Genomic DNA, 12227 nt, shown 5'->3' with positions numbered 1-12227 from the left:
CCTTTGCAGGATCTTGAGCATTACCTTACTGGCATGTGAAATAAGTACCACTGTATGAAAGCTTGAGCATTCTTTAGCATTTCCCTTTTTTGGTACGGGGATATAAGTTGATTTTTCCCAGTCTGATGGGTATTCTTGTGTTTTCCAACTTTGCTGGCATATGGCATGCATCACCTTGACAGCATCCTCTTTTAAGATTTTAAACAGTTCAGCTGGTATCCCGTCGTCTCCTGCTGCCTTGTTGTTAGCAATGCTTCTTAAGGCCCATTCAACCTCACTCCTCAGGTTGTCTGGTTCTAATTCACTCACCACACCGTCCAAACTATCCTCAATATTATTATCCTTTCTATACAGATCTTCTGTATAGTCTCATCACCTTCTCTTGATCTCTTCAGCTTTTGTTAGGTCCTTGCCATCTTTGGGGTTTTTTTTATCATGCCCATTTTCACCTGAAATTTACCTCTGATGTTTCTAATTTTCTGGAAGAGGTCTCTTGTCCTTCCTGTTCTATTGTCTTCTTCCACGTCCATGCATTGCTTGTTTTAAAATAGTTCCTTATCTCTTCTGGCTAACCTCTGGAATTGTGCATTTAATTGGGCATATCTCCTCCTATCACTGTTTCCTTTTGCTTTCCTTCTTTCTCGGGCTACTTCCGGTGTCTCAGCAGACAAACAGATAATACAGGTTACAAAGCAGATAATCCACATCTGATTAGAACTGGATTATCTTAGTCTACACTGCCATGTAATCTAGTTCAAAGCAGATAATGTGGATTTTATACAGCTATGTAGAAAGGACTTTAGATTATGAAAGTCAAGATCCAGTGTTAAAACAGTTAAAATTCTCATTCAGATCCAATGCTGAAACAGTACGAAGATGAAAAAGACATTAAAATATGGCAGTGCAGATTATTCATATAATCCAGTTCAAAGCAGATAATCTGAGTTATCTACTTTGATAATCTGGATTATATGGCAATGTAGAAGGGGCCCAAAAACATTCAAAAGCAATCTAGAAATGGTTCTGAAATCTAATTTGGATACGTAATATCAAGCATAATAGAGTATCTTTGTACTCCATATGTGAAAATAAAATGCTCTCTAAAATACCATTCAAAAACAGTCCTAAAATCCAGTCTGGAAACCCCTGAAGTAAAGCAATTCTAATCATAATAGTACATTTATACTCTAGACTGCTGAGATTCCTTCCCAGCTCCATTGAACCTCACTATGGGCCCTTCCACACAGCCATATAACCCAGAATATCAAGGCAGATGATCCACAATGTCTGCTCTGAACTGGGTTATCTGAGTCCACACTGCCATATAATCCAGTTCAATGTGGATGTTATACAGCTGTATGGAAGGGGCCTATTGTGTATCAAATGGGGGCTATTTTACAAACCTCCCCCTTTTTGGACACATTAGAGTGTGATCAAACATTGGGCAAAGGCCATAATGCCAGGCAATGCCTTATGTATGCGTGCGTACATGAATGTGCTATCACACATGAAGTTCAAAGGGTGATTTAAATAAGAATCTGAGTTCTGGGTTTATTTGTCCATTTGATAGGTTCCCCTCTGAGAAGATCTGTCATGTGGAGATTTCTTGTGGTCAGGCTGCTCCCTTTCCTCCTGCAGCCAGTGTATACGCTCTCCGAATCAGATTGTCAGTGGATGGCTGTAGTCAACAGGTTTGATAACCTCGGAGATGACAAGAACATTTTCTTCCGGCAGCATGAAGTTCCTTCAGTAAAGGATGTCTTCAAAGAGCTGGTGGATTCGGCCATAGACCCTGATGACAAAAACGCAGTGAGTACTAGCAGCCGTGTTTAGAAGTGGGAGACGAGAGAAAGGAGAAGATCCAGAAGTGTTATTGGGTTGCACAGGTCGGCAAAAGTATGATAGCTGGGACCCAATGCTGGTTGCGTGACATGGGTCAAAATTAGAGAAGCGAAGATGTTACGTATTTGAACGTGCTTGTATACAATATCTGGATAGCCTCAAGCACTGTGCTTGGCTGTTTGTTGTCCCCCCCCCCCCCCTTTCTGGCGAACTATCTTGCCACGACTCTGTTACACCTTCATCTCTCACTTGCTGCGCTGTCTCGGCATTGGGTCCCAGCTATCATACTTTTGCCCATAGGTCTCCAACTGAAGCTGTTTTCACACTGTATCATAAGCCACATAGAGCTCTTCGGGCCCCATTTATACTGCCATATAATGCAGTTTGAAATGTTTGGAAAATTGCATTCATATCTTTTTGGAAAATGCCTTTTAGAGAAGAGCCAAAGACCCTTTAGAATCAAATCTAATATAATTATGCTAGGCAATGGTTTCAGTTGTCAGGCTGAATAACCACTTATCTCTGAACTGTTAGGAAAACGGATTTTGCCAGTGCATAAAAACAGTGCCATATATATGTTTTTCAGTGCCCCATATATATATATACACACCCACACACACACACACACATATATATATATACACACTCTCCCATAAAACAACTTGTGTTATATCATGCACTCAGGAGACAAAAATGAAGTAGATTTGGATAAAGGTGATTTGGTTTACTCACAGCTTTCATGTGTTCAGCATACATAGGAACAAAAACGTATTTGTCCAGTTTCCGATATGTGTGAGATAATTCTCAGTGCCATCCGGCCAGGCATCTTTAACAGAAAGCTTGTGATCTGAGGTCTGAAGAAGTCTGTAGTCAGCTATCTGCAGTCTGTTTGTAATAGTCTGCCTGCAGTCTGATCATGTGGTCTGCAGCCCCATTTATAACTTCTCAGGAAACATAGAGTAAAAGAAGCTGCATACCAGAACACACATACAAAAAGTAAGCAACAGGATCATAGATAAACATTAGTAAAGAAGAAGGCTTGAAGAAGGTTGTCGTTCCCAACAGAAAGGGTCATTGTAGACTCGTATAATGTATTTAATAATATGGTCAGTGTATACTCATATAATGCAGTTAAATTGCATTATACAAGTCTGCATTGACCATACATTGCCGTTTCAAACTGCATTAAATGGCAGTGTAGATGGAGCCCCGGAGTGGGGATGGAAGCGGGGATACAGGAGTCATAAAAATAATAAAACTACTGGTTCAGACTGTCTGTTCTAACATTCCAGTTTCACATGATCCCAGATAATTTTCCAATCTGTTTTCACTAGCAAACTCTTCGTGTCCGATACAAGACTATTTCTGGACACTTGGAAAAGGGTATTATCTCAAACCAAGGATTTAAATAGCTTTATTGTGTTTTTCTCTCCTGTTGCCTACTTTTGGAAGCATTGAGAGGGAAAAGTTATGAAACCTAAACATTAATACTGTGAAAGCACTAGGTCACAGCAACTAGGCAGACACATGCTTAGTTATTACCTGGGAGGGATAATATCAGGTGCTATCAACCAATGGTTTCATAGAATCATGGAATAGGAAGAGACCACATGGGCCATCTAGTTCAACCTCCTGCTATGCAGGAAAAGCACAGATGGCCATCCAGCCTCTGCTTAAAAACCTCCAAGGAAGGAGCTTCCACCACACTTTGAGGCAGAGAGTTCTGTCAGAAATATTAAAAATTTACTAGGTATTTTTAATTACAAAAAAATGTAAGTCAAGCATTTAAAAGGGTTCATAATATTTATTTATTTCATGCATTTGTATCCCTGTCCTTCTCACCCCCGAGGGGGGACTCTGGGCGGCTTTACAACAGGCAACCATTAGATGCCAAACATTATCATAATTGAGACAACAATTTAAAACAGTTAAAATTCCGCCAGTTTAAAATCATGATCCAAGCTCAGTCCAATTGCCCGTCGCATAGGGTCATTCTCATTCAAATTGCTGTATCTGTTGTTCAAAAGCTTGATCCCAAAGTCAGGTTTTACGTTTTTTATGAAAGGCCAGGAGGGAGGGAGCAGATCTGATTTCATTGAGGAGGAAGTTCCACAGCCGAGGAGCCACCACTGAGAAGGCCCCATTTCTCATCCCCACCAATGGATGCAATGACTCGGCAAAAGCTGCAGTTTAATATAAGCAGGTGTGCCTGTAGCTTAGTATGCTTCGGTGTTAGTCGCCCTCAATCTGAGAGAGGCCTCAGTGTGAGAGGCCTCAGCATAAGAAGGCTCCAGTGTTAGTTTTCCTCAGCATGAGAACGCCTCAGTTAGTAGGCCTCAGTGTATGAGAGGCCTGGGATGAAAAGGCCCAGGTTGAAGGCCTTGTGTGTAAAGCTCCAGTGTGAAGGCTGCTGTGTTTAAAGGCTACTGTGTGAAGATCCTGTGTAAGTTTAGTGTGAGAAGAAGCTCTGTGAGAGTGAGGGTGTTTATCTGCATGAGGAAGAAGCCCAGCGTGAAAGCAACGAGGGAAGTATAAAGAACTTTATTTGTGTTATGGAAACCTTGTTCTTGTAAATAGTGCAACCATCTTATTTTGCTATAAAGAAAAACCTCTCAAGGAAGAGATAACATTGGTCTGTGTGTTCTTTATTCTTTTTATCAAGTTACTCTGCTGTACATTTATGAGGAGGGTCTTTTGTTAATAAGCCCACTCGCCCAATAAGTTCCACTGCTGAACAGCTGTCACAGTCAGGAGGTTCTTCCTAATGTTCAGGTGGAATCTCTTTTCCTGTCATTTGAACCCATGGCTCCGACTCCTAGTTGTCAGTGGCATCTCCGCACAGCAAGGCAAGGAAACACATTGATCACAGTCTCTTTTATGCTATAAACTAATTTATTGTACAACTATTTACATTAGAAGCTAAGCACATCATAAAACCTCTTCTTCTCCATCCGGCAGCTACATCGTGAACACATCGTTATCAGTAGCAGTCCACACCTCCTGCATTCCAGAGTGACGTATGACATACGACACCCTAAGCTGCTCTCTATACTAAGATTTATGACCTCTCTAGTAATGCCAATTCCCTTCATGTTTCAGTTAACTCCACACAGGAATTACACTCAGCACATAGCATTGCATCTTTAAACATACAAACACACTTTGAAATCTACATTACATTTCAAAACATATCAACACTAGTCTCCAGGGCAGCATGAAACATTGTTTTCCTTATGACATCCTTTTAAATATTTATACATGGCAACCACGTCTCCTCTCAACCTTCTCAGATCTTAGATTCCTCAGATATTTTGAACCTCATCTCTTAGAATTTCAGATTCTTGGCTGAACTGACTCCTGGAAGTCGGAGTCTCAAATATGTGTTGGATCAAAGTTAGAGGAAAACTGTTATAGAACAGCAAAGGCAGATAATCCGTGGGTCTTCCTTGCTATGTGAACACTGTTGTTGATAGAATTGTTCTGATGTGTTTGCATGGGACTGTGTCCCTCTTCTCATGAGCTGGTCATTGACCATAATAAAGTGAACTTGATAGAATTGTCATAGATTGACAGGAGATTTCAAAACATATTGTTTCCTTTTAAAGACATTTAAATAAGCAATAAAATAACAGCATTGTACACAACTGACCAACATCTATTGCCCAGTTCTAGTTGTATCCCCAAGGAAAGGAAGAATAATTGTGACTGCCATTGGAACTTGTCTATTGAAAGACAAAGTTCAAAGAAAACTGTCTGAAATCTTCAAAGTAGTTTTTGTCTCAAGCAGGCAGGACAAGAAACCAGAGAAAGGGGAGAGGGTGACTCTAGGCAGCATGGGTCCTGCTTACTAATTGGTGAGAGAGAATACTTCAGGTTAGGATATCCTTCATCCCCAATAGGAAAGGATGGTTCATGACAAGAACTAATATTGCATTTAATTATGCAGCCAGCTGAACTGGTCATCAGCCATTTAGAATTTTAGAGGATGGCTCTGCAGAGATTCAGACACAAACTTGTCCACGCTTGCAAGATTTTGTGGTGATGGGTTGCTATGAGTTTTTCAGGCTTTGTGGCAATGTTACTCAACGTTGTGTTCTCCAAATGGAAACTGCTGCTGAAATAGCTCTCTTTTTTCACAGAAATACCTGGGGTTTCCATACTACTTGAAAATTAATCTGACCTGCAAAACACTGGTAAGGGCAAGGCTGCAAACTTGGCAAAAGCCTACTGGATCTTGGTGGGACGTGAATTCAGATTTCAAAGGTGCTTCCTGAAGCCTACCCAGTGTTCCAACACAGTGGAGATCTGCAAATCCGCTTTCAAGCCATTGCTTTTAAATGCTAATAGGGTTTTGTGGTTTTATTGTTGCTGAACAACTGAACTCATTTGATTAGTCCAATTTCCAGAAGTCTGAGCAGGACGTTTTATTGTGAAATGTTTTAAAAGGCATATTGGGGGAAAGACAATTGAAATATTTTCTAATATAGTTTTTTTGCTTCCTGGTGTGCTGTTGGGGAGAGAATCCAAACATGGTGGAAATGGGTTGTTGTAGGTTTTTTCAGGCTATATGGCCATGTTCTAGAGGCATTTCTCCTGACGTTTCGCCTGCATCTATGGCAAGCATCCTCAGAGGTAGTGAGGTCTGTTGGAACTAGAAAAAAAGGATTTATGTATCTGGATACCCTTTTTCCTAGTTCCAACAGACCTCACTACCTCTGAGGATGCTTGCCATAGATGCAGGCGAAACGTCAGGAGAGAATGCCTCTAGAACATGGCCATGTAGCCTGAAAAAACCTACAACAACCCAGTGATTCCGGCCATGAAAGCCTTCGACAATACATGGTGGAAATGTTTTCCACACCTCTCTATTGCCTGTGAAAACAACCTTGGAGAGCCACATGCCTCTAGAGTCACCACCCTGTAAAGTTTTGTACTGCTCTCCTTTTCCAGGACTCTGAAATGGCACTTCGGACAGCTCACTACAGTGGATTGAAACCGGTTGTGACTGTCACTTTTGAAGAACCTGCCCACTCTGTGCGTCAAAAACAAGAGCAATTGCAGATCGAAATGACTGCAGCTCCATTCAGGATAGGAGGTATTTTGATATTTATTTATTTATTTATTTACTATATTTCTACCCTGCCCTTCTCACCCCGAAGGGTACTCAGAGCAGTTTACAACAGGCAACAATTCAATGCCGCACAAACATGCATACAAACATATACATTAAAACCAAAAAGTTAAAAAAATCTGAACTCAACATTATAATAAATTATTAAAACCACGTAATCCAGTTCTTACTTAGGCGATCCCTCATTGTCCGAGTAAGATTGTTCTCCAAGTATGGTGTCCTGGTGGTTGGTATGTAGGTGACTGTGAAGGCCTGTTCTTGACCTGCATGTTTGTTGCGGTTTTACAGTCTATGCGGAACCTACTCAGTCTTTCCAGCCCCAGCCCTCTGTTGAATCACACAGAGTCAGAGTAAAAGGAAAAACAAATTTTACTCTTGAGTAGTCAGAGATAAATATGCAGCTTTACAAAATAATCAGCCTTGAAAATAAACTTAGTCCATAGCAGCAAAATAACTCACACAAAGTCCAATGCATTAAAACCATGCATTCTCTGCTTCTTCAATGGTGCAAGGAGTCTTGTAGTAAAAGGTCCAGAACTTCAGCAAGTCCTGTAGTAAGTCCATAGAAGTCCCATCTGGTCTCTTCTCAGTCATTTGATCACCTTTTCTCTGAATACACCATGAAGCACTCCTCATGATATACTCCATGCAGGGAGTGGCTCAAGTTTAATTGTCCAGATTTTTTTCCTCAACAAACACACACACACAGGAGATGATTCTTGCAAAGACTTAGCATACATATGCACATCCTGTAACAATGTTCTCCCGCAGTGAGGGCATCGGTTTCCAGGTGGAAGACAGTCCCGGTTGGGGTTGGCTTGATGCGCCATCCTCATAGCACGTTTTGCCCTCCATTCGTGCCTCTTAAAATTATACAGCACTGCTGGTCACAGCTGACCTCCAGCTGGAGCGCTCAAGGGCCAGGGCTTCCCAGTTCTCAGTGTCTATGCCACAGTTTTTAAGGTTGGCGTTGAGCTCATCTTTCAATCTCTTTTCCTGCCCACCAACATTCCATTTACTGTCCTTGAGTTCAGAGTAGAGTAACTGCTTTGGGAGACATGATTGGGCATTCAGACAATGTGGCTGGTCCAGTGGAGTTGATGGCGGAGGACCATCGCTTCAATGCTGGTGGTCTTTGCTTCTTCCAGCACACTGACATTTGTCCACCTGTCTTCCCAAGAGATTTGCAGAATCATAATCCGAAGCCGTTCCAGTTCTCATTGCACTATTCTGTATTTACTTATTGAAAATTTATTGCCTGAAAGCTTGGTTCCACATCCACATTTTTAATTTCTTTCTGAAGGTCAGGAGGGAAGGGGTTGATCTAATTTCATTGGGGAGAGACAGGAGAATAGAGAGAAAGGATTCCCCGAAGTACAAGGGCAAGAGGCCACTATACACCAAAAAGTAATACAGTTATATAATCATAAGAATGTATATCATATCTATGCTATAGTACTACAACATGCAATGTAGTAGTAGCTTGTACAAAGTATACTTAACAACAATTCATAATGCAAATCTCTAAACCATGTGGGATAAACAACTAATCCTACATCAAAATGCACAAGTTTGTAAGTCCTTTTTGAAAACCAAAAGTTTATCAATGCCAAATCAAAGTTCGTTAGCCACTCATATGTGTTCCCTGTAGGTTCACGTCATTGTTGACTCTCTACTTTGCAAAACTGACTATTTGAGGATTTCTACACTTGTATCAACTACTACCTGAGGAAGACTCAACGTTGTTGAAACCAGTTGTGGTTTATAAACTGTTGATTCCAAAAAAGGACTGTCATACTTGGATTGGTTGTTGACAAACTTTGGTTAAAAAAGGACTTACAAACTTGTGCATTCCACTGTAGGAATCAGCTGTTTGTCCCATATTAAGAAGTTTGTGATTAAGAGACTTGCAAAAAAGGACTTGCAAACATTGATTTGGCATTGATAAACTTTTGGTTTTTAAAAAGGGCTTACACACTTGTGCATTTTGCTGTAGGAATTAGTTGTTTATCCCACTCTAGCTGTCCTCTGCCATACGCTGCTGTGGCCCAGTCTGTGTATATGTGTTTTGCGTGTGTATATATTTATGTATATGTATATATATATGTATGTGTGTGTGTGGTTTTATGCATGCATTGTAATGTATTCTTTGGTTTTTTGGCTTTTTAAGTCTCTTCTGGTGTGTTTTTCAGTGTTTTTATGAGTGGTGGTCCCTCGTTGGCCTGACAGGTGTCTTGTGTCCAAATTTGGTGTCAATTCGCCCAGTGGTTTTTGAGTTATGTTAATCCCGCAAACGAACATTACATTTTTATTTATATAGATAAGGATTTTTTTGGCTTAAAGATTTGCATTGTGAATTGCTGTTAGGTATACTTTGTATAAGTTGCTAGTACATTGCATGTTGTAGTACTATAGCATAGATACAATATACATTCTTATGATTATATAACTGTATTACTTTTTGAGGGACAGGAGAAACCACCCAAGAGGAAGACACATCAAATGAGCCCTTGCTGTGACGGCCTTCCATCTGGCAATCTATGTCCTCACTGTAGGTCCAAAATATATCTCTACCTGCTTGCAGGTGAAGGAATAACCAATGTCGTTTTTTTCTTTTATGGAAATGACTGCAGGATCTATGTGGTAACTTTTAATGTAATGATGATATTGTATGTATGGATGTATGTAATTATGAAAACCCTTCAATAAAATTTTTAAAAAAACAAAAACAAAAAAACAAAAACAAAATATATCTCTACAGTCACTTACAGAACCACTGCCAAGACTCTACTCTTGGAAGACAATCATACACGACCACAAGTGATTGCTTGTGAGATGTGTTTTTCTTCTAAATACTGATTGAAACTTATGTCATTTCCAGATAGTGAATACCCCTGGCATGTGGCAATGGCTTTGCAAATAAATCCACAAAGTTATCTGCCAATCTGGATTATTAATACTAATTAATATTACTCGATAGGTTGTAATGCACTTGTGTTGCTGTTTGTTCTCTGAGCATGCCCTGTCTCCAAAAGGTTGCAGAAGCGATGAGGTTTGCAAGATGTGCTGGTACACGCCGATGCCCTTAATGAATGGCAGTGTCGTCATGGATGTGATTGTGGCCAGCAATCACCTTGGCATGACTGTGGACGATAAGAGGTGAGAGAAATGCTTCGGTTTGTGATGCAACGTTCAGCGTATAGCTTGAGTGAACACAATATTGAGTGAACATTTCTTTTTCCCTTGTGACCACCTGTGATTTGCACCTATGGTAATTCTGCGCACGCGCGCAGGCAGCATCAAACATTCTCGAGACTTCAAAGAGTCGTTAGCTAAGCCACGCCCCCCTCCGACCACATAAATAGCCCCCACCGAAATAGCTTTGGAAATAATTTTAAGGTGTTTTCCAAGAGATTGGAATACCCAAAACTCATACCACCAGCAGGACTGGGTCAACCTTTGTGCTGTAGGGGCCATTCCGCTTTTATAAGGCAACTAGCCTAGGCATTTTGTAAGGGCTAACATTAGAAATAATAATTGTTTGTTTTTGGATTTTATGAATGGTCCCATTAGAAAATGCACATTGATATGTGAACTACAACTCCCATCATCATCTGTCATTGTCCCCAAAATGCAGCTGTAGTTAAAGTTGGGCACGATAGGTATGTGTGCCAGGTTTGGTCCAAATCCATCATTGGTGGGTTCCCTGTGCTTGCAAGATGTTGGTTAACTACAATTCCCATCGTCCTCTGTCATTGACGGGAGTCACAGGGCTCTGTAGATAAGGCCACCTTGGAAACTATGAGCAAACATAGATAGATAGATAGATAGATAGATAGATAGATAGTGCTGGTACGGCTGTACCAGGAGCTCCAATTTTATTTGCTTTGTATTAAATGTTTGCTTGCAATCCAAGGTTCCTGGGATTCTGCAGAAAGGTGGCTTCCTCTGGTTGCAGTCGTAGGGCAAGTCACCTATCCATCATCGTTAAGTTTTGGTTCCGCCCCTTGTTCAGGGCAATTGGGAAGGGAAGGGAGCCATTTTTTAGTTAGTCTCAGTAAGGAAAGCTAATGTAGAGGATGTGTTCAAGCTTCTCCTGCACAAAAGCTTCAACCCTTAAGACTTTCCGGGGGAGAACAGTCTTAAGAGCATCCAACCCTCTTCAAAGATTTCCAGGGAAGCAGCCCTAAAGCTTTGAGGAATTTCGGAGGGTAAACAGTTTTGGAAGACCATCTGGAGAATTTACTGCCCTTACTGGTAGGTCCACTCGGTGCTTGAGACGCAGTTCGACCCGGTAGTGGAGACCACATCAGTAAGACTTAGATTACAGTCAGCCTGGGAGAAGTTAAAAAGGGTTTTTCCTACAGAGAAAGTTTAATTAATCAAAGTCAGGTGCCAGTCCATTGAGGACTAGACTTGAAGTGTTGTTTGAACCATTGAAGATTTGTTTTTTGTTCCATAATAAAGACTTTGTTGCATTATCAAAGACTCTAAAGACCATCACTTCTGGAAAATCCCTGAGAACTTCTCTTTGGGCCCGCTGGCTTCCTGCTGGGCAAAGGTTGCATGTCCTATTTTAAAGGAAATTCTTTACAGGCCCAGCGTGCAACAGAATATATATATATATATATACACACACACATGTTGACCTTATTATATAGGTAGATATGAACACGATTAAATTAGTTGGTTTCTCTCTTCCTATTGAATCATGTCCCTTAGAATAGAGACTTCTTTTACAACGGGTGAGAATCGTGCTGTTGTTCACGTATTGTTAGATTTCAGACCTAACCAGTGTATCCTATAGTGAGCAGTATTGTGAATTACAATCCAACAACATGTGAAGGATCTGTGGTGTTTGCTAACATAAACAGTATAAAAGATATTGATTCGTGCAATTTTAAAAATTCATAATATTTTCTTATTTCTAGGTTCGCTATCAATGTAAATGGATTTATGAGACAAAGTAAAGAAAGAATTAGAATCAGGATTGGGAGAAAGGTAAACTCCTGTGGATGATGAGGGTTCTGCATTCACACAATTATTCAGCAACCGAGTTGTTAATATTTCCATTATCATCATTATTAAAAATCACCCTCATCCTCATTGCGCCCAACTGCACCCGTACCTTGGGAAGTCTGACTTGGCTACGGTAGTCCACGCTCTGGTTACATCCCGTTTAGACTACTGCAACGCTCTCTACGTGGGGTTGCCTCTGAAGACGGCCCGGAAGCTCCAATTAGTCCAACGTTCG

The 12227-nt window shown here is 40.7% G+C and overlaps 1 protein-coding gene across 1 annotated transcript in view; it reads left to right on the top strand.

The window, feature by feature from the left end:
* The window catches only part of LOC132780187 (cation channel sperm-associated auxiliary subunit gamma-like), an 87080-nt gene that overhangs the window by 6209 nt on the left and 68644 nt on the right, over positions 1 to 12227 (top strand). The window contains exons 2-6 of the mRNA XM_067461326.1: positions 1571 to 1809; positions 5982 to 6035; positions 6793 to 6937; positions 10009 to 10132; positions 11905 to 11974. Of these exons, the coding sequence (XP_067317427.1) occupies positions 1594 to 1809; positions 5982 to 6035; positions 6793 to 6937; positions 10009 to 10132; positions 11905 to 11974 (609 nt within the window). The 5' untranslated portion in view covers positions 1571 to 1593. The remainder of the gene's footprint in view (positions 1 to 1570; positions 1810 to 5981; positions 6036 to 6792; positions 6938 to 10008; positions 10133 to 11904; positions 11975 to 12227) is intronic.

The sequence above is a fragment of the Anolis sagrei genome, chromosome Y (genome assembly GCF_037176765.1).
Source record: "Anolis sagrei isolate rAnoSag1 chromosome Y, rAnoSag1.mat, whole genome shotgun sequence".
In the NCBI taxonomy this organism is placed as follows: domain Eukaryota; kingdom Metazoa; phylum Chordata; class Lepidosauria; order Squamata; family Dactyloidae; genus Anolis; species Anolis sagrei.
This window is presented reverse-complemented; position numbering and strand designations above follow the sequence as displayed.